Source organism: Leucopleurus acutus, assembly GCF_964270905.1.
Source record: "Leucopleurus acutus genome assembly, chromosome: 5".
NCBI classification, from domain to species: domain Eukaryota; kingdom Metazoa; phylum Chordata; class Mammalia; order Artiodactyla; family Delphinidae; genus Leucopleurus; species Leucopleurus acutus.
This window is the reverse complement of record NC_139147.1, coordinates 11,624,464-11,650,225: the sequence shown is the minus strand read 5'-3', so window position 1 is coordinate 11,650,225 and position 25,762 is coordinate 11,624,464. Positions and strand designations below refer to the sequence as shown.

The 25,762-nt window shown below is 44.3% G+C and overlaps 1 protein-coding gene and 1 pseudogene across 3 annotated transcripts in view; both read left to right on the top strand.

Moving 5' to 3' along the window:
* Positions 1–11,687, top strand: part of IFNGR2 (interferon gamma receptor 2) — a 35,246-nt gene extending 23,559 nt beyond the window's left edge. The window contains exons 4-7 of one of the 2 annotated variants that reach the window (XM_082840426.1): positions 2,698–2,843; positions 6,471–6,630; positions 7,040–7,197; positions 10,311–11,687. In XM_082840426.1, the coding sequence (XP_082696552.1) occupies positions 2,698–2,843; positions 6,471–6,630; positions 7,040–7,197; positions 10,311–10,493 (647 nt within the window). In that variant the 3' untranslated portion in view covers positions 10,494–11,687. The remainder of the gene's footprint in view (positions 1–2,697; positions 2,844–6,470; positions 6,631–7,039; positions 7,198–10,310) is intronic. The other variant, XM_082840425.1, reaches the window with a different exon arrangement.
* Positions 11,688–17,155: 5,468 nt separating this feature from the next.
* On the top strand, positions 17,156–17,590 carry LOC309961827 (histone H2A.Z-like; annotated as a pseudogene). Its single transcript has one exon. The product of its transcript is annotated as a histone H2A.Z-like (transcript).
* Positions 17,591–25,762: the final 8,172 nt, after the last annotated feature.

Here is a 25,762-nt window from a genome sequence, read left to right as displayed (position 1 = left end):
CCAGCGCAGGGGGCCCAGGTTTTATCCCTGGTCAGGGAACTAGATCCCACATGCATGCCGCAACTAAGAGTTCACATACCGCAACTAAGACCCAGCACAACCAAGATAAATAAATAAATTTTTTTAAAATTATTTTTTAAAATAAGGTTTTTGCTAGCAATTTGAGGATGGTACGAGAAGACAGTGCAGTCCCTGCTGGCTGGTCTTCTGTGGACAAGTTATTTGTCCTTGAGTGGAGAACCATCACACATCTGAGCTATCAAGCATTACCTAAGTGGGAATTAGTGGAGAAAAAAGTAATGGAGGTATCAGAAGCAGGACCTGTCATCAAGTTGCTGGTCCAGAGTCAGCCAGCTGCTGCTCTCTCTCCTCCCGGCCAGAGTTGGGCAGCCATGTCCTCGGTTAGTTACTGGTGGGGAGTCACTGGTAAACTTCAAGACAGTGGTGTTCTCAGAGCCTATCGCTGCTTTCAGCACTTGCGGTCAAGTCAGGATGGGTAACCAACTTGAAGATGCTTTACTGAGGGTAGAGGGATGAGATGGTGCCTGAAGGAGGCAGGCTTTGGCATCACATAAACTTGGGTTCAAATCCCAACACTGCCACTTACCGGCTGTTACTCTGGGCAAGTAATGTCCCTCTGGGCTTCAGTTTCCCCCTCAGGGAAATGGGGATGGCCCTCTGTGGTTGTTACATAGATCTGTGTGGACACGGATATAAAGTCCGTGTTGCCAGGTTTAGAGTGATCGCTCAGTCTGTGGACACTGCTATCAGTAATGACCCATAGATCCACTGAGCCCTCCTTCAGGGCCCAGAGAAAAGGCAGACTGTCCGCCTTCGAGAGACAGACTCATCGCGTTGGTATCAGATTCTCCATCTGGCACGCCCTTCAGAAAGGCAGGTCTTTCGGTGCTGACCTTTCAGCGGTTAAGTGATTAGTCATCCAGGCTCCCATGCCCACTCCGGTGGGTAAGTCACAGAAAAGTCTAGAGAATCTGCTCAGCGGGGTCCTGGGCCTGCAGGTCCACATGTTGTTCCATGCTCCAGTCACTTCGCTTTCAAAAGCGTAGCTTGAAGACGTGAGTGCCAGCATCTGTGAGCGGGTTTAATGAGAGCTTTTTGTTACACACAGCTAATCCACTAACATTGCTGTGGCTTGAGGTGGGCCAGGCCCGACCCTGTATCTGTCTGGACTTAGTTCCTCCACCAGAACAAAGGAGATCAGAGGGCATGAGTGCAAACCCTGCAGGGACCAGTTACTTTTACAGAGAGAGAAAGGTGACCAGAACACATGCCTAACCCTCCCCAACCTGGGAGAGCCCAGGGTGGAGTGTGGAAGCGAGAGAGAGAAATCCAGCCCCACTTTGGTGAACGCAGAACTGGTCACCGTGATATGATCATCTGTGTGTATAGAAGGTGCAGAAACAGGCCTCTTAGAACTTGGAGGACACAACCTGTATTTTGATCTGAGTTCCTCTGGTTAATTATACAATTTAAATGCTCAGCTGATAAATGCCGTAATCTTCCTTCTAAGAGCATATTATGAGCCATAGTCCTTGGCTGTCCTGTGACTTATATGAAAAGCCTTAACAAATAGACGTATGATGCTAATATTTCTCAGTTATTATATTTAATCATTGTATTAGAAAAAGCTAGAAAGATACACGTATTTAAAAGTTTGTAAACAGCACTTTTGGTGGGCTAACAAAATCTTTTCCCTCTCTGCATGAAAATGTGACCTTTGGTTAACCTTCTAGCTCTCTGGAAACCTGATAAAGGTGGCATATGAACCACGTTATTTTTTTTTTTCTTTTCCTTTTTTTATTGGGGTATAGTTGTTTTACAATGTTGTGTTAGTTTCTACTATACAGCGAAGTGAATTAGAGTTCCCCATGCTATACAGGAGGTTCTTATTTGTTATCTATTTTATACATATTAGTGTATATATGTCAATCCCAATCTCCCAATTCATCACACCATCACCCTGCCACTTCCCCCCTTGGTGTCCATCCGTTTGTTCTCTACATCTGTATTTCTGCCTTGCTAACCGGTTCATCTGTACCATTTCTCTAGGTTCCACATATATGCGTTAATACATGATATTTGTTTTTCTCTTTTTGACTTACTAGCATTGCTTATGGTCAGAAGGACCTCTGGTTGGTGAATAGCACTTCAACCAGGCCAGTCTTAACCACCTGGTAGGAAACCGTGTCTGGGGCATTGCTGAGTGAAGGGGTTCTTGTAACTGGGCATGTCCCTTGTGGGGACTCTGGAAACTCTTCTTGTGGAATTGTGATGAGAAATACTGGCTCCTGTGGTTGAGCCAGGGAGTGCCCTGTACCTGCCCGATCCTTGCACCTGAGCTGTCTCCTGGGGGTGGGCAGGCGCGGCCATGTGGACAACTGTGAGGACCCCTCCTTCCGCGAAGGCCAAAAACCCCTGGGGCCATTCTGTAGCTCCACTGGGCTACCTGCCCCGGAGCCTTCCAAGTAAATCTGGTGCCCAGAACAGCCTCTGGTAGTCTGAATGCAATCTCATGGCATATATAAATATATGCATGTGTGTACCATACTAAATATAATTACATGTACAATATACATATTCTGTATATATATATATGATGTACATGTGTATGTATATATATGTATCTACGTATATACATAGACTGATGGATTGATTTTGTTTGTAATTCTATTTCAGCCACCATCGGGCCTCCAGAAGACATCTGGGTGACCCCAGAAGAAGGTTCCCTTATCATCAGCTTTTCTTCTCCCTTTGATGTCCCTGCCTCTGTGGCCTTTTTTTGGTATTATGTCTACTACTGGGAAAAGGGAGGAAGCAAACAGGCAAGAGCATTTTTCTTCCTTGTTTTTGATTTTCATTTCTTTGGAGTTTCTGGATAGCAAAAGAAAGTCTACTTTAAAGTGGCCGAGGACACCAGGGTGTCCCAGTATCCCCTTAGGGGCTGAGCCTTAGCAGTTTTGATCTTTCCCTTCAGGACCTCTGCTTCTACTCACTGTGCTGAGACTCCCCTCCCACCAGACCCATCTGCAGGGCCCTCTCTGCCTGGTATCACATGGTCCCCATGGTCTGGGTCTGGACTCAGCCGGTGCCCATGGTGCCTTTGCCACACTCCGGAGTTTGGGGAGCTTCTGTGGGCCTGTTTCTACAGCAATGAATTTACTACTGCAGTCTGCAAGGTTTAACTATATGAATTCTCTGGTTTGCATGGTTTGCAAAGAGGGCAATATGAATAGGTGAAACGTCTACGGGAAGGAGAGAGAGTGTTCTAGGGAGAAGGGCCAGTAGGTTTGAAAAGGCTCGGCACATTTGGGGAACTGCACGTGCTCGGATCCTTTAGAAATGCAGGCCACGTGAGGGGCTGGGGCAGGATAAGGTTGACAAAGGTGGGTCAGACCAAAAGGGGTCTGGGCAGCCCTGGGTAGCACAAGAAAAAACTGACGGCCTTTAATCACCTCCAGTATCTGATTATCCAAGCTACATTCTTTTTCCTCTATTTTTTGGCCATGCCGCAGGGCCTGCGGAATCTTAGTTCCCCAAGCAGGGATCGAACCCACACCCCCTGCAGTGGAAGCGTGGAGTCGTAACCACTGGACCACCAGGGAAGTCCCTCCAAGATACATTTAGTGATGTTTTACTACCTGTGTAAATTCCTGATTTCCTAAGTTCAACATTATTATAATTTTTTATAAGAATAAGAGCTTATGTTTATGCAGAGCTTTCTTTGTGTCTGGCACCTGGCCCAGGCACTTTAGATACATCATCTCATTTAACCTTTACACCCACCTGTTTCACAGAGAGGGAAACCAAGTGGTTAAGTAACTAGCCCAAGGCCAGCAACTGACAGCAAAGCAGAGGAGATATCTAGCCTCAGGGTCCATGCTCTTAATTGCTGTTTCTCTCCCACCTAGTTGATGTTTGCACTTGCTCTTCATTTCTTTGTGGTGAGTGTAAAAACACCGAGGAAGGCAAAACTCACTGAAGAACAGACTCTTAGCAAATAGGGAAGAAAGAAATAATCGTTTCCGGGACCGGAAATCCTGAGGTCAAGGTCTGGTCAACTGGAATAGAGAAGCCTGGAAGAATGCAGAAGGGATTCCCCTTTCTTCCTTTCAGCCAGAGCATGTATACTTTGGACTTTCATGAACAAAAGATTCTGGGGCTAAAGTAACTCTGAAAGCCACCTGTACGATCTCCATTCCAGCTGTGAGTCTGTATGTCAGGGGTCCCCAAGTCCAACCCCTAGATTTGCTCGAAGGATGCGTGGGACTCAGTGTATAGTTGTACTCGAGGCTGTGATTTATTCCAGAGAAAAGACACAAAACAAACTCAGCAAAGGGAAGAGGCACATGGGGCAAAGTCTAAAGGAATCCAGGCATAAGCTTCTGAGTCTTCCCCTGGAAGTCACCCAGGACACACTTAACAACAAGAGTGACGTGACAGCATGTGTGAAATCTTATCTACCAGAGAAGCTCCTTAGAGGCTCAGTGCCCAGGGCTTTTATTGGGGGCTGGTCACACAGGCACCCTCTGCCCAACATAGACACCAAAACTCCAGACTCCCAGAGGGAGAGCAGGTGTTCAGCATAAAGAGCATTGTTTGTACAGGAAACCACCCTTATCAGTCAGGGAATGGTGGAAACACTGCTCAAATCCAAGTCCCAGATGCCAGCCTTGGGTCAGCCTTGCAAACAAGCCTTTCTAAGGACAGCGGTCTCAGGCCTGCATGGTAGCTCTTCTCTGCAGTCTGTGATTCTAACTTTTGGAATAGCCAACTGGCTGCCAAAATAAACTACTCAAAAGAATGTTGTCCTTAAAATTGCTTTCTGTGACATCAGGAGTAAAACTGTTTCTCCTCTGCCATGGCAGTCATCATTTCAAATCGGAGGGAAAAAAAATTAAAACTCATCTCTAATCCTACTATTCAAATATAATATGATCATTTTGTATTTTTAAAAATAATATCATGGGACTTCCCTGGCGGCCCAGCGGTTAAGACTCCGCGCTTCCACTGCACGGGGCGCGGGTTCAATCCCTGGTCGGGGAACTTAGGTTCCGCAGCGTGGCCAAATAAATAAATAAATAATAAGATGATGTTCTATATACTGTTGAAAAATCTGCCTTTTTTCAGTCAACATATGTAAGCAGCTTCACCTCCACGTTCCGGAGTGTGTGTGATATTCCACCATTTCAAATGGCTATAGTATATTCTACTGTAGTATCTCAAAATCAGAAAGCAGTCCTGGGGCTTCCCTGGTGGCGCAGTGGTTGAGAGTCCGCCTGCCGATGCAGGGGACACGGGTTCGTGCCCCAGTCCGGGAAGATCCCACATGTCGCGGAGCGGCTGGGCCCGTGAGCCATGGCCGCTGAGCCTGTGCGTCCGGAGCCTGTGCTCCGCAACGGGAGAGGCCACAACAGTGAGAGGCCCGCCTACCGCAAAAAAAAAAAAAAAAAAAAAAAAAATCTGCCTGTCAATGCAGGGGACACAGGTTCGATCCCTGGTCCGGGAAGATCCCACATGCATACCTCGGAGCTACAGAGGCCACACACCGCAACTACTGAAGCCCGCACACCTAGAGCCCATGCTCCGCAACAAGAGAAGCCACCGCAGTGAGAAGCCCGCGCACCGCGCAAAGAGTAGACCCCGCCCGCCGCAACTAGAGAAAGCCCGCACGCAGCAACGAAGACCCACAGCAGACAAAAAAAAATGAAAGCAGTCCTTTATGAGAAATCCTATATAGCCGTAATATAGTGTTTTTTTTTCTCCTTTCCCTGTGGAACAGTGACAGTTTGTCTGAGGTGAGAGTGAGGAACCATTGACTGACCATGTGGAGGTGACAAGACCCGAGGGAGGGTAGCAGCAGGGAGGGAAGGAGGGGACAGAATCCGCTAAGAATTTGGGACCCAACTCTTTCCTGATGACATAAATCACTCATCATTTTGACCAAAACTATAAAAGGAGTCAGCACATTTCAGTGAAAACCAGAAGCAGATTGGGAACCAAAGGAACATTATCTCCTAGAATGACTTTTTTCCTTTATTTGTTGACTAACTTCAAGTATCTAGATGAGATTAACCATGAAATACAAAATGTTCATTTGAAAGGAGAAAATTTCGTCCTAGAAACTGGGATTTGCTAAATTCCAGCTTTGGACCCTCCATTGCTGTGATGGGGCTTCGGTTGGGCCCTCGGACCTCACAGCCAGAAACACAGCTCTAATGCCATCAGCATCTTTCTTGACGTTCCTCACCAATTTTCACATATAAAATTTGTCTGCTATAAGCATATGTGATACATATAAAATTGGTATTGTTTGTTTAGAAACAGAATTACCTTCTTCTTTGGTTATTGTGTTCAGTGTGAATTTGAGGAAACATTGGAGAAGATGGAAGGGGCTTGACCATATCTATGTGGGTGATTTTCAGGTGTGGTTCTTGGTGTATTTTACGTAGGTGACACACCGTTTCAGGAGCAACTTCATCACGTTGAATGATTTAAAACCCTTAAGAGTATACTGTTTCCAACTCAAGGCAGAACTGTTTTTGGCAAAAGAAAACATCTCTAGACCTGGGCATTTAAGCAACATATCTTGCTCCGAAACAACAGTGGATGGTAATGTATGCTATCTTAAGTCCTTTCTGAGATGGGAACAGAACACTCCTAAAATAGTGCAATCAGGGATTCCTTATTAGGTGGAGGGTGGTGAGAGTGCGAAGACCCAGAGAGAAGGGGCTAGGACAGCACTTCACTGTAGACATAACAAGCTCGTGCTGAAGTCTCCAGTAGCAAGAGCTGCCAGACAGCTAACACTTGCTTTGTTTTAGGCTTGCCTTTACTAGCTATTAATTAAAGCATACAGGGCTGGGTGGAGGAGGGGCAGTATCCATCCAGTTTACTGGGACTCTATTTATTGCAGTGGTGGCTGAGAACTCTATTTATTGCAGTGGTGGCTGAGAAATTACCCGATGTTTGTATCATATGTAGGATGGTCATCTTGTTCACTTTTATGTCACCTGTTTAGCCGCTACCAAGCTTCAACAAGTTATCCTGATCTCTATGGGAACCTTTTTGTTGCTGTCAGTGCTGGTGGGGGCCTGTCTCTTCCTGGTACTGAAATACAGAGGCCTGGTTAAATACTGGTTTCACTCTGCACCAAGCATCCCATCACAAATAGAAGAGGTATGTGTGTACACATTTAAAAGGGTGACATGTCAGCCTTTCATGCCCCCCTGGTAACGCCTAAGAGTAGAGCAGTGGACAAAGCCATGACACTGAGATTTGTGTTAAAAGCAGCACTTGGTTCTTTGTACACCCATGTTCATAGCAGCATTATTCACAACGGCCAAAAGGTAGAAACAACCCAAGTGTCCATCGACAGATGAATGTATAAATAAAATGTGGTGGGAGTTCCCTGGCAGTCCAGTGGTTACGACTCGGCGCTTTCACTGCTCTGGCCTCGGGTTCAATCCCTGGTCAGGGAACTACGATCCTGCAAGCCACAGGTGCAGCCAGAAAAACAAGAGAGAGATGTGGTGTATACATATGAATGGAATATTACTCAGCCTTAAAAAGGAAGGGAATTCTGAGACATGCTACAACATGGATGAACCTTGAGGACATTATGATAAGGGAAATAAATTAGTCACAAAAAGACAAATACTACATGATTCCACTTATATGAGGTGCTTAGAGTACTCACATTCACAGAACCAGAATGTAGAATAGTGGTTGCCAGGGTCCGGAGGGAGGGAGGAAATGGGCAGTGAGTGTTTAACGGGGACAGTTTCAGTTTTGCAAAATGAAAAATGTTCTAGGGACTTCCCTGGTGGTCCAGTGGTTAAGACTCCACACTCCCAATGCAGGGGGCCCGGGTTCAATCCCTGGTCAGGGAACTAGATCCCACATGCTGCAACTAAGACCCGGCACAGCCAAATAAATAAATTAATTAATTAAAAAGTTCTAGAGACAGATGGTGGTGATCATTGCCCAACAATGTGAATAGACTTTACACTACTGAGCTGTACACTTAAAAATGGTTAAGATGGTAAATTTTATGTTATGTGTATTTTACCACAATTAAAAAAAAATTGGGGGGCAACTTCCCTGGTGGTCCAGTGGCTAAGACTCGGCACTCCCAATGCAGGGGGTCAGGGTTAAATCCCCCGGGTTCAGGGACCTAGATCCCACATGCCGCCACGAAGATCCCACATGCGGCAACTAAGACCCGGCACAGCCAAATACATTAATTAACTAATTAGTTAAATAAAGTAAAAATTTTTTTTTTAATTTTTTTAATGGCACGAGGTTGGACAAAAGGTGGCCTGGTCTGGCCCGGACAGGAGATCGGCCGCAGTAGGTCCCTCTGGAGACAACACGACAGTCCCGGGCTTTTGGAGCCTGGCTGGAGGGGACATGGACCAGTGGGGACAGCAGTCAAGAGCATGAGCTTTGGGTTAGACAGTGTGCAGGCAGGAGGATTCTAGAGTAAACACCCAGAGCCGTGAGTTCAAAGCCTTGCACGCCGAGTACACAGGGGATGTTACTAGTATTTTAAAAGATTTAAGAAAGAAAAGTGGAGTGGGTAGGTCTTATGGAAAGTCCTGTTTTCCTGCCCAGCTCCAGCGACCCCCTGAGGCTCTGCGAGGGAACCAGGCCCTCTGAGGAGACAGCCGGGACATTCTTGGGATCAGAAGCTAGCTGATACAAGCATATTTAGAACCATTTGCTTCTGGGGGTTTATCATTCTGCAGTAAGATCAGGGTCAAAGTACTGGAAACAGAACCTTATGTTGTTGTATCTAGTCTGTAAAGACAGAGTGGTGCTTCTAGAAAGAGCTATAGTCACTTGTTTCCCTTCATCTGTCATGAGGTGTTTAAAGTACACAGACGTTATGCAAAGCACATGTTAGATTCCCTACTGGAACCTCCATACAAATGCTGCAGGATTCCACTTCTATCAAGAATCTAAATAGAATAATAGTCAAACTCATAGAAGCAGAGAGTAGCACAGTGGTTACCAGGGGCCAGGTGGCAGGGGGAGCGGGGAGTTGCTTTCAAATGGTATAAAGTTTCAGTTATGCAAGATGAATAAGTTCTGGTTTCTGCTGTACAACATTGTGCCTGTAGGTAGTACTGTGTTGTGCACTTAAAACTGTGTGAAGAAGGTAGAACTCATGTTAGGTGTTCTTACCACAAAAAAAAAAAAACCTTCCCTGGTTAATACTGTCACAACGTAACAGCTCTCAACTCAGAATTTTACTTGCATCAATAATTTCTGTCTCGGGACTTTCCTGGTGGTCCAGTGGTTAAGGCTCTGAGCTTCCACTGCAGAGGGCACAGGTTCAATCCCTGGACAGGGAACTAAGATCCCGCATTCCACGTGGCACAGGCAAAAAATTTAAAAAACAAACGAACAAATAACTCTGTCTCACAGAACTAGCAGCAGGACCCTAGTAAGTGAATTTAGTACTAGTTGTTCCTTTGGTGCTTGAATCTAAAACATAAAGTGTTTCGGTTCACTTTTCTGAGAAAGTGTGAAAAGTCTATATCAAAGGTCACTGAAGTTACATGAGAATAATGAATCAGGTTTCACTTATATTTTTGAGGTTTCACAAGTGCGCGTGATTCGTGGTTATTCGTCTTCTCATCAGCCAGCTCTAAGCTGACCGTATTTCAGTATCTTTCAGCATTTCCAAGAGCCAGGCAGTTGGTTCTTGGTAACTTGGTAATTGATGGCTAAGCGCAGAGCCAAGGCAGGAGGGCCAGGGCAAGTTAAGGCCTGTGGACCGGCACTTTGCCTTGAGGGCCTGCGCTTTCTGGTTCGCCCAGGGCTGCATAGCACAGATCCTCTGCACCCCGTGTGTTGTGTGAAGTAGAACCAACCAGTGGGTGGAGTGGCTGAGAAAAATGCTCGTGAACTTTCCCTCTTTGCCCCCATGGTAGTTGAACAAGAGGCTCCATTTCCTCCTTCCCTGAAAAGTTAGAATTCCAGAGACATTTTAGGATTGATAATCCACAAGCCCTCATCCAGTGCAGCAAGTCAGAACTTGCTTTTCCTGAGTTACGCTGCCCTTTCATGCTATCAGAGTATTCCCTGGGTTGGCCCTTGGATTCGTGTGAGTTATTGAGATGGGGGGTGAACAGGGGTCCGGTTTTAGAAGTTACTTCGTTGGTGGACAGAATTGGAAGTTACACCTGAATGAAATAGGATTATGCCAACTAAAACTAAAGTATGAAGTTCTGGTATTTGGAACTGATAAACAAATTATGATAATGGTGTTCAACCTTTTCAAGTATTTAAAGGATCCAGCTCAGCCCATCTTAGACGCCTTGGACAAGGACAGCTCGCCAAAGGATGATGCCTGGGACTCTGTGTCCATCGTGTCGTTTCCAGAGAATAAGCAAGAAGACATTCTCCAAAACACTTTGAACCAAAGCACAGATCCAAGCCACCAGCCCGTGGAAGGAGGACCCTGAGACAGTGAAGCTGCGGATGTGCCTGTCAGGACTTGATGGAGCCCACGACTCCTTATTCCTGTCATGAAAAGACCCGGGGGTGCCTGGGGAGAGGTCCTGGGTCCCGTGGGAGAGAAAAACTTACTTTTTTTAAACTAAGAATTTCCTAAATCCTACAAGTTTCTAGACCGATTCTACATACCAAAAAAATTAAGGTTTCTCTTAAACACTAAAAAGGCCCATAATTATTTGTTATCAAAATGGCTGTGGCACCCCTCTGATATTTTGTACATTGTGGGTGGGGCCAGGCGGTCAGGAGACGAGGTCCTCTCCTGGCTATGGCAAGGAGCTTGGGCCCTTTGGGCAAGTCACCTAAGCTGTCCCAGCCTCTCCCTGTAACAAGGGACACTGAGTGTCCTGGCTTAAAATGTGATTAATCCTGTAAATAGTTTCCTATTAATTTAAGGGTCATTTTTTTCTTTTCAAGCTAGAAATAAAAGACTGTATAGTTAACTTTTTAAAAGTCTGTGAAGTTTTTCCTCTTCACCTTCTTTATTTTGGTCTATTTTCTGCAAAGTTTCAACTTTTAAAAATGACTATATCTAAATTTTTGTTTTCTTAAATAACACCCAGTAGAGCTACCCAGAGGCCTCATGGTCACGCAGCAAGAAATTTTGACCTGTGTCACTTGATTCCTTGAAAAGTTAGGAAGGGGATTCTCAGAAGCTGCATCAGCGCTGCATTTGTACGTGATATGTCACATGTGTTGAGCAAGGCGTGTAAAGAGAATGAGGCAATGGGCAATAGTGATGGCCACTGGGCCTGCAAGGCTTCTGATGATGCAAGTACTGATGGGTTATTTTGTTCAGAGGATATTAATTAAAAGTCCATTTATATGGGGGCTTCCCTGGTGGTCCAGTGGTTAAGACTCCACGCTCCCAATGCAGGGGGGCCTGGGTTCGATCCCTGGTCAGGGAACTTCATCCCACATGCCGCAACTAAAAGAGCCTGCATGCCACAACTAAGACCCGGCACAGCCAAATAAATAAATAAAAGGAAATATATTCTAAAAAATAAAATCCATATATATGACTCTTAACGTTTAGGAAATGGATGCGTAGCTTCACTCCTCCCCTCCACCACGCACACAAAGTGACATGTTGCCGTAAGGTTGCTTGAGAAAGAAGCCCCTACTGGCAGCCTAACCTTGACAGTGGGAAGAGGCGATGCTGACAGGAGGTACATGAAGCTTCCAGCACCGGTCGATGGAACCACCTTCTGTGTCTCTGTTGGGGCCCTGGGCCTCTGGTGAGGAATTGGCTCTTGGGCTGACTTTCTAACCAATCATTGTGCACCCTTCCATCCAGGGTGACATGAGAGAAAAGGACACCCACCCACCCCAGGCGAGTCCCCTTGTGAGATGTCTATTGATTAGGTGCACCTTGAGTTGGGACAGGTTTGGAGAAAGAGTTAGTAGAGGGAAATGGTAAAGACCTCCCTCAAATCATTTAGGAAATGTAAGATAGAAGAGCTTCCTCTGTTGGGCCACACGAAGCAGCCCAGCGAGGAGAGGAGGACATGTATACAGCAGGAAGAGAACTGGTGAAGAGTTTGAACCCAGCAGAAAGGGGGACAGATCAGCTCTGTTAGGAATAAGCTCTTCTGTGCCACCCTCCATAAAAGGAGGTGCCAGCTAGTCGGGGGCAAGCAGGCTGGCCGTGGGGACCAGATTCTGATAAGGCTGAACTGGGTTCGGGGTGGAATCAGTCCAGCGTCCTGGGGCAGACTGGGGTTCAGGCTCAGAAAGGCCCTTCTTAATTGCAGGCAGCAGCTTCAGTGAGTGACAGACTCAGAGCTCAAGCCCAGGGCCAGCACTATTTCCAGGTGCCACTCAAGGGCCAAACTCTACAAGGTTATTGCTTTATAGGGGAGGGACTACAGGGGCCAAACTCTACAAGGTCATTGCTTTATAGGGGAGGGGCTACACTGACACCCAACTGGGTTCACCAAGGGTCCAACCGTGCTTCTCCTCTCAGGCCCGCGCCATCCTTCCTCGGTAAGCATCCCCAGGGGGCATGGGGCTGGCCTGTTGTCCAGCCCCAGGGAGAAAGGACAGGAATTATTTGAGCAAGTAAGATACTCCTTTTTAATAGTAGTTTCCAAAAAGAAACACCTGGTTCTACTTTGTCAAATAAATGACTAAGCAATGGGATTAATACTTATACTAACTTGGGACATTAATTTCTAGTCAAGCTAAGTACATAATCATGTTTGAGCTGGAAGAAGTCTATAAATTACCTATAACAGGGCAAACTGCCGCCCACATGCCAAATCCAGCCTGCTCCCTGTTTTTGTACAGGCTGTAAGCTAAAAATAGTTTTTACATCTTTAAATGGTTGAAAAAATCAAAAGAAGAAAAATATTTCATCACACATGAAAAGTATATGAAATTTACATTTGAGTGTCCATAAGTAAACTTTTATTGGGACCCTATGGCTGCTTTTGCACTGCAAGGCAGAATTGAGTAGTTGCAAGAGACTGTTTGCCTACAAAGCCTAAAATATTTACTACCTGAACGCTTACAGAAAGAGTTTGATGACCCCTGATCTGTACAATGCAGTGTTCATTGTATAGGAGAAAACAGACTCACTTCCATTATTTAGGTTTATACAGTTACAGAGGGTCCCTACAAGACCCCACTTGATACCGAGACTGTTTAATTCAAGGTTCATATATTATACGGGAGGAGGGGTATTTGATTCTTGCATGTATTCTATAAAGCACATTATGGACTATGTACCCTGGATACAATTTAGGAGTATGAAGATCAATGGAGGAAATTAGGCCCTACATCAATAATAAGTCACCCAGAGATGATGGGTGAGTTGGATCAAGGACACTGCCATTCCATAATGTACCGTTATGTGAATTAGATAAGACACCCATCTTTCAAGACACTTTGATTTGTGCCACGAATTTTCTTTTTAAGTGAACATGCCATCTCCTGCGCCTCAGTGTGAATAGCGCCCCCTGGGGGTTCTGCAGCGCTCAGCTTGCAGATTGCAGACAACTTCAGCGCCCTGGGACAGGAAGCTGCTGGGTGAAGCCCTCTTGTTCTGGATGGTGCCAAGGCCAGCAGGGCGAGGAGCTGAGGGACATGGCGGTGGAGAGGGGAGGCCCCCAGGGGGGAGTTGGAGGAGGGATAGGGTCAGAGAAGGAAGACTGTCTCCATATCTGTAGGTCACTGGCTGGTGTACTGTAACTGGAGAAACTGCTGCTGCCTTCTCACCAGAAACTACCAGCGTGGAGAACGGCACAGGTCCTAGCCCGTGATTGGGGCATCTGCCTTTGTGACTTTTATTTCATTTACCATCACTTATCTCTATCCATAGTGTTTTTTAGAAGTCTGCATAGTCACAAGTTATGCTGCTTTCAACTACTGGGAAACAACTGTGTATCCCTAAGGTGCCCCAGGGCCCTCCAAAATAACTTTGTTTTATGCCAGAAAGCCTGTATTTTAGGCGAGAACATCCTAAACCGTCCCAACTCTTTGGTGAGAGTTCAAATCCACACAGGCATCTCCCCGTGGAGCAGTCAGACCTCCCACTCCTCAGTGCTCACAGGCTCTCCTAAGAAGCAACAGCTCTCTGATGAGGATACAGTAAAAGTGACCTCTTCCTCCTTGCTTCCAGCTTGTGGTGAGGGAAGATGGCCAGCTGCCTCGGGAGGGCACAGAAGCTGGTCAGAGTGGATACTTGGAGCAGCACTTGGCTCCGGGGAGGGATCTGGTCAGTGCCATTTGCCGACACTCTAGGAAGACTGAGATGCCACCTAAAATTTCAAACCGATAATGAAATACAGGCAGGAGTGGCTTCTCCAGGCCCCCCATTTATTAAAAAAAGGGGGGAGGCAGACCCCCCCAGGGTTTCTTTACGTACATACCCCTGGTTAAAACATAATCACTTGCAAAAGACATTAACTACTTTTCCCTTGTAATTAAATAGTGCTGTGAATAACAATTTATAACAAATATGAATTGGACTTGTTTCACTTTTGCATTCAAATGAATAGAACTATTTGATATCGTCCCTGTAGATAATAAGTGTACTTTTTGTAGTTGAGAGAATGAGAGAAGGCCTAAGTCCTCCAAGAGCTGATGAGTCCACATAGGACTCTGAGGCCCTTGCCAATGGGCAAGTAAAGGGCCTGGCATAAAATTCAATTAACCAATTAAACCGATATGCTTCTTTACTAGCTCCTTTCTGAAGTGTTGCTGTGAACCTTAGTATGACTGTGTGTAACTCCAGCTACCCCAAACACTTCTCAAGTGGCCAGCCCCATGCTACAACTAAAAGATGCACACAGCGCCAATAGTTAGGGCCATGTGTACGTTTGTATAGGTTGTGCACTGCACAACCCCAGGGGTGCCATTTACATACACAGAATACAAATGTATTTGGTTCCTTTGAGATTTAGAATTTCCTCATGAAAAACTGTCAAAATTAATGGTAAGGGGGCTTCCCTGGTGGCGCGGTGGTTGAGAGTCCACCTGCCGATGCAGGGTACACGGGTTCTGCCCCGGTCCGGGAAGATGCCACATGCCGCGGAGTGGCTGGGCCCGTGAGCCATGGCCGCTGAGCCTGCGCATCCGGAGCCTGTGCTCCACAACGGGAGAGGCCACGGCAGTGAGAGGCCCGCGTACCGCCAAAAAAAAAAAAAATTTAATGGTAAGGTTTCCATGCTAACTTGCAAAATCAGTTTTAAAACTTATTACACACCAAAAAGCCACTAGTAGACTTTAGATGGTAACATGAATTTCTTTTTACTGTTTTCCAGCGATTTTCTAGAGAATATTCCTTTTCATAATGAAATAATGGGAATTCCCTGGCAGTCCAGTGGTTAGGACTCCGGGCCTCCCCTGCAGGGGCCACGGGTTCGATTGCTGGTCGGGGAACTAAGATCCCGCGAGCCATGCAGAGCGGCCAAAATAAATAAATAAAATAAAATTTGATGAAATAATGTCACAAATTTTGTATAAAATGAAAGCTCAGTGCTCTGGTCCAAGAGATAGTGGGATGGAAGAGACTGAAAACAGGCAGATTTCAGGATAAAGTTATATACTCCCCCTCCCCCCACATCTGGGTTTTTCTTCAACCAGACAAGAAGCATTTATATATGTAAAGATTATAATTTGTTACACACAAATTGTATATCTCCTCTGTCATATCACAGGGCCACTTTAGTTCAAGTCTACATACTGCTGTTAGTAAAAATTACAACAAACATGTTCTGTTTGACTTATTAATCAGTCTCTCTCCACACAAGGTACTTTAATAATTATAAAGGAGAAAAATAGCTACTTTACAGTGGAGATACCTGGAGGATACCACCTTGGGCATCAAGGCAGGCAAAGTTAAAATCACCAGTACTGGGACAGATGTGTGCTTGCTTTGATGTCCTGAAAACATAAGCTCTGTGTTATTCCTGCCCAAACTGTATAACCAGAATCTACTCCTGATGGGACATCAGACAAACCAAAATTGAGGGGCATTCTACACAACAGCTGGTCTGCATTCTTCAAAAATACCTAGTCATGGGCTTCCCTGGTGGCACAGTGGCTAAGAATCCACCTGCCAATGCAGGGGACACAGGTTCGAGCCCTGGTCCAGGAAGATCCCACATGCCACAGAGCAACTAAGCCCGTGTGCCACAACTACTGAGCCTGTGCTCTAGAGCTCGCAAGCCACAACTACTGAGTCCACGTGCCACAACTACTGAAGCCCGTGCGCCTAGAGCCCGTGCTCCGCAACAAGAGAAGCCACAACAATGAGAAGCTCACACACTGCAACGAAGAGTAGCCCCTGCTCGCCGCAACTAGAAAAAGTCCACAGCAATGACGACCCAACACAGCCAAAAATAAAAACAAACAAATAAATAAATGTATTTAAAAAAAAAAGAAAAAGAAAACCTAGTCATGAATGACAAAGGTTGAAGTTGTCCAAAGTTAAGAGCCACTAAAGGGCCATGACAACTAAATGCAATGTGTGATCACGGACTGGATTCTGGAACTGAAAATAACTTATTTTTCTTTACTATAAATCATACTAGTGGGGCACTTGGCAAAATGTGAATGAAGTGCTTAGTGCTGTATCAACGTTAACTTCCTGATTTTGGTATTGTACAGCAGTTGTGATTTGGGGAAACATACACGGAACTATTCAAGGGTGAAGAGCCATCCTGTCTGCAGCATATTGTCAAATGTCTCAGAAAAAAAACAGACTAAATCAAGTGCGGTAAAATGTCAACCTTTGGGGAATCTAAAGTTTATACAGGAATTCTCTGAGTTATTTTTGTAACTTTCCTGTAAGTCTGAAGTTATTTCAAAATAAAGTTATTCAATCTCTACGTTGATAACTTTCATAACAGGAAGTAAATACACTTAGCCTCATACTGAATCCCTTTTTGTCACCTGGACAAGGTGCTCCTAAATCAAAGATCTGGTGATCTCTGCACTGACATTATCCATGGGGGTCTAGAAGGTTTGCCCTGCCACACTGACATGTGGAAATTTAAAATATCCTATTTGCTGCAGCTTAAAGAATTGAAGAGGCATATACTATCATCTAAAAACCCTACGTAGCAGTTTGAATCGTGGCGCGACGAAGCCGTAGGCGGCAGGTTCTCGCTGGGTGTCTGACTAGTACTTTCTCTGCCTTGCTTGTTTGAGCTTCAGCAGAATTTGAAATGGCTGGCGGCAAGGCTGGGAAGGACTCCAGAAAGGCCAAGACAAAGGCGGTTTCCCGCTCGCAGAGAGGAAATACGGTGGGCCGTATTCATGGACACCTGAAATCTAGGGAGACCATCCATGGACGTGTGAGCGTGACTGCCGCTGTGTACAGCGCAGCCATTCTGGAGTACCTTACCGTGGAGGTACTTGAATTGGCAGGAAATGCATCAAAAGACCAGAAGGTAAAGCGTGTTACCCTTCGTCGCTTGCAACTTGCTATTCGTGGAGATGAAGACTTGGACTCTCTCATCAAGACTACGATTGCTGGTGGTGGTGTCATTCCACACATCCACAAATCTCTGGGAAGAAAGGACAACAGAAAACTGTCTAAAGGATGCCTGGATTCCTTATTATCTCAGGACTCCACATACTCTAACAGCTGTCCAGTGCTGGTGATTCCAGTGGACTGTATCTCTGTGAAAAACACAATTTTGCCTTTTTGTAATTCTGTTTGAGCAAGTTGGAAGTTTAATTAGTTTTCCAATCAACCAAATTTCTGCATTCTAGGCTTAACCATATTTAAGTGTTACTGTGGCTTCAAAGAAGCTATTGATTCTGAAGTAGTGGGTTTTGATTGAGATGACTGTTTTTAAAAAACTGTTTGGATTTTAATTGTGATGTAGAAGTTACAGTAACAAACATTGGGTTTTGTACTGACATTATTTCCACTCCAGTGGATAAGCTCAATAAAGGTCATATCCCCCCCCAAAATAAAATAAAACAAAATAAATGTTTAAAAATTAAAACCCTATGTAAAATGACTTAAGCTGTGTTAAATCTGCTACCAAAAAAAAAAAAAAAAGTACTGGCAGGTTCAAAACAAAAACCAACCGACTCCAGATTCTTTTTAAGGTGGCATGCCACCTTGTGACAAAAGGCCAAAAAGCCATCAAATGAGGAAGGAAAAACCACTGCAGGCAAAGCCATCAGGGAAAGAAGGACCCAGCTTTATTGATCACTTACTGTTTCCAGGCACCACGAGGCATTCCCTCATGTTAATTCTCAAACCACACTTACAGAGAGACAAACAGCCTCGGGGGTCACATAGCTAATAAATAGCAGTGGCAGAATTAGGGAAAAGCAAATCAACCTAAATTTATAGTCCCCCAAGAATCCCAGCTCCAACACCAGAAATCTCCAGTAACAATGCAACTGGAAATACTCTTCCTCCTCTCTCCATCCTCATCTTTTCTATTCTGCATGTCAGGCTGGCCACTGGCTTTTCCCAAGATCACAACATCCACACCTAAGTTTCCCTCTCCTTTTAATTCCCTGCATTCTATCTATTCTTCTAAAGTCACCAGAGCAGCAGTTTCCCCAAATTTTATTTCTCAACATGTTCCAGGAGATAAATTTCCAGGACTCAAGGATGGAAAACACCATAGAATTGACACTTCCTTCCTGAAAACATACAAGACATAGTGTATAAAAAGCTCTAAGAAAAAAACTTTACAAGAAAACAAATGTTTTAACCTAGTCCAGCCAAGGGTCTCCCAAGGTTCTCTGACCAGCGCACACTTTTTCCTAAAGCAACACCAAGGTTCTAGGGCTGCTCGGGAAATGCTGACTGTAAGAGGAGCAGGACTTTGCCCTCAGGAAGAAAGGGCCTGAGCTGTGATTCCGATCCATGGGCAAGTCACTTCACCTCTCCAGATAAAAGTTCCTACATCCAATTGTGAGGATGGAATGAGACAATACACAGCACATAGAAAGTTCTCAATACAAGTTACCAATCAGCATTGAGCAGAAAAATGACATGACGAAATAGGGCCCTCCAGTGGGAAGATTTAGCTGACGGCAGAGTATTAAATGAGGAAAGAAATGATGGACCATGATAGGAATGATGATGAAAAAATGCTATGCTAAAGGAAGATCAGGTCAATCAGAGTTCTTTATAAACTGCGGTCGAACTTCATTATTTGCAAGTTCACTTACTCGATAAAACATTTATTTGTAACTCCCAAGTCAATACTCGTGGCACGCCCTGGTCATTTTCAGATATGTTTGAGTGGTAATTGAGGTCACCTGTCCCACAGATCCCCAGCTGAGGTGGAATGAGATGACGCTCTGCCTTCTTGTTTCAGCTCTCATGCTGTAATGTGTCCTTTCCACAGCCTATTTTGTGCCACCTTTTTCACATTTTTATGTCTTGTTAACTGATTTCACTGTGTAAAATGACCCCCAAGACTGGAATGGGCCTTACGGAAAAAAATGCATGAGTTAGAAGCTTCCTTGGGGCATATGTTATAGTGCTGCTTTGAGCTCAAACTTATGAATCAACTATATTAAACAAGGTTTGTTTTTTTCTTTTTACTAGTTATCCAATACACAGTTATATTCAAGTGTCTCCAATTGTTCCAATAATATCCTTTGCAGTTTGGGGGGGTTTCTTGTTTTGGTTTTTTTTTAAAATACATCTTTATTGGAGTATAATTGCTTCACAATACTGCGTTAGTTTCTGTTGCACAACAAAGCGAATCAGCCATATGCATACACATGTCCCCATATCCCCTGCCTCTCGAGCCTCCCTCCCACCCTCCCTATCCCACCCTTCTAGGTCATCGCAAAGCACAGACCAGATCTCCCTGTGCTATGCTGCTGCTTCCCACAAGCCAACTATTTTACATTCAGTAGTGTGTATGTCAATGCTACTCTCACTTCACCCCAGCCTCGCCCTCCCACCCCATATCATCAAGTCCATTCTCTATGTCTACCTCTTTATTCCTGCCCTGCAACTAGGTTCATCAGTATGATTTTCTTTATTTTAGATTCCATATATATGCGTTAGCATACGGTATTTGTTTTTCTCTTTCTGACTTACCTCACTCTGTATGACAGTCTCTAGGTCCATCCACCTCACTACAAATAACTCAATTTTGTTGCTTTTTATGGCTGAGTAATATTCCATTGTATAAATGTGCCACATCTTCTTTATCCATTCATCTGTCGATGGACATTTAGGTTGGTTCCATGACCTGGCTATTGTAAATAGTGCTGCAATGAACATTGTGGTGCATGTCTCTTTTTGAATTATGGTTTTCTAAGGGTATATGCCAGGTAGTGGGATTGCTGGGCCATATGGTAATTCTATTTTTATAATTCTATTTTATGAAATTTCTCTCATCGGTGTTTTATAGTTTTCTGAGTACAAGTCTTTTGCCTCCTTAGGCAGGTTTATTCCTAGGTATTCTTTTTGTTCCAATGGTAAATGGGAGTGTTTCCTTAATTTCTATTTCTGATTTTTTGTTGTTGGTGTATAGGAATGCCAGAGATTTCTGTGCATTGATCTTGTATCCTGCAACCTTACCAAATTCATTGATTAGTTCTAGTAGTTTTCTGGTGGCACCTTTAGGATTTTCTATGTATATTATCATGTCATTGGCAAATAATGAGTTTTACTACTTCTCTTCCAATTTGTATTCCTTTTACTTCTGTTTCTTCTCTGATTGCCATGGCTAGGACTTCCAAAACTATGTTGAATAAGAGTAGCGAGAGTGGACATCCTTGTCTTGCTCCTGATCTTAGAGGAAATGCTTTCAGTTTTTCGCCATTGAGTATGATGCTTGCTGTGGGTTTGTCATATATGGTCTTTATTATGTTGAGGGAGGTTCCCTCTATGCCCATTTTCTGAAGAGTTTTTATCATAAATGGGTGTTGAGTTTTGTCAAAAGCTTTTTCTGCATCTACTGAGATGATCATATGGTTTTTATTCCTTAATTTGTTACTGTGGTGTATCACATTGATTGAGTATACTTAAGAATCCTTGCATCCTGGGGATAAATCCCACTAGATCATGGTGTATGATCCTTTTAATGTGCTGTTGGATTCTGTTTGCTAGTTCAGGATTTTGTTCAGGATTTTTGCACCTATGTTCAGCAGTGGTATTGGTCTATAATTTTCTTTTTTTGTGGTATCTTTTTCTGGTTTTGGTATCAGGGTGATGGTGGCTTCGTAGAATGAATTTGGGAGCGTTTCTCCCTCTGCAATTTTTTGGAAGAATTTGAGAAGGATTGGTGTTAGCTCTTCTCTAAATGTTTGATAGAATTCGCCTGTGAAACCATCTGGTCCTGGACTTTTGTTTGTTGGAAGATTTTTAATTATGGTTTCAATTTCTTTACTTGTGATAGGCCTGTTTATATTTTCTAATTCTTCCTGGTTCAGTCTTGGAACATTGTACCTTTCCAAGAATTTGTCCATTTCTTTGTGGCTGTCCATTTTATTGGCATATAGTTGTTTGTAGTAGTCTCTTATAATCCATTGTATTTCTGCAATGTCAGCTGTGATTTCTCCTTTTTCATTTCTAATTTTATTGATTTGCATCTTCTCCCTTTTTTTCTTGATGAGTCTGGCTAAGGGTTTATCAATTTTGCTTATCTTCTCAAAGAACCAGCTTTTAGTTTTATTAATCTTTGCTGTTTTCTTTATTTCTATTTCATTTATTTCTGCTCTGATCTTTATGATTTCTTTCCCTCTAATGATTTTGGGTTTTCTTTGTTCTTCTTTCTCTAGTTGTTTTAAGTGTAGAGTTAGATTGTTTATTTGAGATTTTTCTTGTTTCTTGAGGTGAGATTGAATTGCTATAAACTTCCCTCTTAGAACTGCTTTTGCTGCTTCCCATAGGTTTTGGGTCATCGTGTTTTCATTGTCATTTGTTTCTAGGTATTTTTAAATTTCTTCTTTGATTTCTTCAGTGATCTCTTGGTTATTTAGTAGTGCACTGTTTAGCCTCCATGTACTGTTTTTTACAGTTTTTTTCCTGTAATTGATTTCCAGTCACATAGCGTTGTGGTCAGAAAAGATGCTTAATACAATTACAATTTTCTTAAATTTTCTGAGGCTTGGTTTGTGACCCAAGATATGATCTATCCTGGAGAATGTTCCGTGTGCACTTGAGAAGAAAGTGTATTCTGCCACTTTTCGGTGGAATATTCTACAAGTACCACTTAGATCTGGTCTATTGTGTCATTTAAAGCTTGTGTTTCCTTATTTATTTTCTGTTTGGATGATCTATTTGGCGTAAGTGGTTTCATGGCTGTTAGCACTTGCCTTACGTATTGAGGTGCTCCTATGTTGGGTGCATAAACATTTATACTTGTTATATCTTCTTCTTGGATTGATCCTTTGATCATTATGTAGTGTCCCTCCTTATCTCTTGTAACAATCTTTATTTTAAAGTCTATTTTATCTGATACAAGTATTGCTACTCCAACTTTCTTTTTATTTCTATTTGCATGGAATATCTTTTTCTGTCCCTTCACTTTCAGTCTATATGTGTCCCTAGGTCTGAAGTGGGTCTCTTGTAGACAGCATATATATGGGTCTTGTTTTTGTATCCATTCAGCCAGTCTGTCTTTTGGTTGGGGCATTTAATCCACTTACATTCAAAGTTATTATCAATATGTATGTTCCTATTACTATTTTCTTAATTGTTTTGGGTTTGTTTTTGTGGGTCTTTTTCTTCTCTTGTGTTTCCTGCTTAGAGAAATTTCTTTAGCATTTGTTGTAAAGTTGTTTGGTGGTGCTGAATTCTCTTTTAGCTTTTCTTTGAAAAGCTTTTGACTTCTCTGTTGAATCTGAATGAGATCCTTGCTGGGTAGAGTAATCTTGGTTGTAGGTTTTCTGTTTCATCACTTTAAGTATATCCTGCCACTCCCTTCTGGCCTGCAGAGTTTCCACTGAAAAATCAGCTGATAAACTTATGGGGATTCCTTTGTGTGTTATTTTTTGTTTTTCCCTTGCTGCTTTTAATATATTTTCTTTGAATTTAATTTTTGTTAGTTTGATTAACATGTGTCTTGGTGTGTTTTTCCTGGGGTTTATCCTGTATGGGACTCTCTGTGCTTCCTGGACTTGGGTATTTCCTTACCCATATTAGGGAAGTTTTCCACTATAATCTCTTCAAATATTTTCTCAGACCCTTTCTTTTTCTCTTCTTCTTCTGGGACCCCTATAATTTGAATGTTGGTGCATTTAGTGTTGTCCCAGAGGTCTCTGAGATTGTCTTCAATTCTTTTCATTCTTTTTTCTTTATTTTTCTCCTCAGCAGTTATTTCCACCACTTTGTCTTCCGGCTCACTTATTCTTTCTGCCTCCGTTATTCTGTTATTGATTCCTTCTAGTGTATTTTTCAATTCAGTTATTGTGTTGTTCATCTCTGTTTGTTCTTTAGTTCTTCTAGATCTTTGTTAAACATTTCTTTTATTTTCTCAATCCACACTTCCATTCTATTTCCGAGATTCTGGATCATCTTTACTATCATTACTCTGAATTCTTTTTCAGGTAGACTGCCTATTTCCTCTTCATTTATTTGGTCCTGTAGGTTTTTACCTTTGCTCCTTCATCTGTGACACTTTTGCCATCTCTATTTATTTATTTTTTTAAAGATGTTGGGGGTAGGAGTTTATTAATTTTTTTGCTGCGTTGGGTCCCCGTTTCTGTGCAAGGGCTTTCTCTAGTTGTGGCGAGCGGGGGCCACTCTTCATCGCGGTGCGCAGGCCTGTCACTATCGCAGCCTCTCTTGTTGAGAAGCACAGGCTCCAGACGCGCAGGCTCAGTAGTTGTGGCTCACGGGCCTAGTTGCTCCACGGCACGTGGGATCTTCCCAGACCAGGGCTCGAACCGTGTCCCTGTGCATTAGCAGGCAGATTCTCAACCACTGCGCCACCAGGGAAGCCCTCAATTTTTTTTTAATGTGTGGGATTGTGTTCCTGTCTTACTGGTTGTTTGGCCTGAGGCTTCCAACACTGGGGATTGTAGGCTATTGGGTAGAGCTGGGTCTTGGTGCTGAGATGAGGAACTCCATGAGACCTCACTCCAATGAATATTCCCTCGGGTCTGAGGTTCTCTGTTAGTCCAGTGGTTTGGACTCGGAGCTCCCACTGCAGGAGCTTAGGCCTGACCCTGGGCTCGTGAAGCAACATCCTGCAAGCCACCTGGGGCAGCAAAAAAAAATGAAGTAAAAAATAAAATAGACTAGGAAACTAACAGATATTTTAGGAAGAATATAAAAATAAAAATATAGACGAATCAACAACCGGAAGGTGTATCAGTACTACAATAGTAAAAAAGAGGAGGAGGGAAAAGAAAAAAAAACAAAAAAAAAACGGGGTAAAGGCCTTGGCTGTGGAGGGCAGGGTGTAAGCAAGGGTGAGGTTTTGGTGGTGGCAGGGCCAATGCTCAGGACCCACAGGGCTGGAAAAGGCCCTGGGGGCTGGGGGTGGGGTGGGGCTTAGGCTCAAGGAACAGAAGGGGCCCAGGCGTGCCCCCCACCCCTGGTCTCAGATGACGGGAGACCTCACCTGGGAGCCCAGCAAGCTTTCTGGGCCCGAGTGGGCAGGGCAATCACCCTCTGCTCCTCTCCTGCTCCTCCTGGAGCGCCCCTCCCCCCTGCCTCTCCTTAACTCCCCTCAGCCTCCTTCCTATGCCCCCAGGACCAATGTGGCCAGGGGGAGTGGCGGGGGGGGGGCGGTTTGGAGGGCAGGGGACCAGCCTGGGAGCTCATCAGGCTCCCCGGACCTGAGTGGGTGGGGAAAACACCCTCCGCTCCTCTCCTGGTCCTCCTGGAGGGCCCCTCCCACCTGCCTCTCCTGATCTCCCCAGCCTCCTTCCTATGCTCCCAGGACCAATGTGGCAGGGGAGTGGAGGGGGCCTTGGAGGGCAGGGGACTGGGCTGGGAGCTCAGCGGGCTCCCAGGGCCTGAGTGGGTGGGGCAAATGCCCTCCACTCCTCCCAGAGGGTCCCTCCTGCCTACCTCTCCTGAACTCCCCGGCCTCAGGGGCGTGGATCCTGTCTGGCCTCCACTTCTCCTCCCCCTTCTGCCCCCACCACGTCCCTATCGGTTCACTTGGGGGTTCCTCCCATCTCCTTGGGCATCAGGGTCCCCCATCAGCAGCCGGCAGGCACCCTAGTTGTGGGGAGACGCTAATTCGGCATCTTCCCACACTACCATCTTGACTCTGCCCCAGGAGACCTTTATATTAAGGGAATCACATGTATCTTTAAATGGTTACAAAGGACCCTATTCTAACTCACAATGTCTGATAGGAGTGGATACTAACATTATCTTTTTTTTTTTAATGAGGAAACAAACAGGGAAAATAAGTGATTTGCTCACAATTAAAACAAATTCATGACAGAGTCAAAAACAGAAAAAACTGCCACTAGGCCTTCTGGATGGCCTTCATTAGCCTTCACATTAGCATTTCACAAATCTGAGTATAATATAGTTCTCCTGGAAATTTCCTGCTGGTCCAGTGGTTAGGACTCTGTGCTTTCACTGCCGAGGGCCCAGGTTCGATCCCTGGTCAGGGAGCTAGGATCCCACAAGCCGCATGGCATGCTCCACCCCCCCCGCAAAAAATATATATATATATATTTCTCTTTATTTTATAAAAGGAAACTGCTTCTTTGACCAGGTCCACTTGAGTAACTGCAAAATGAACAGCCAACCCACTTTTATAGTTCATTTTTTCCAAAAGATTTAACAATACTAGAATGTGTGAGA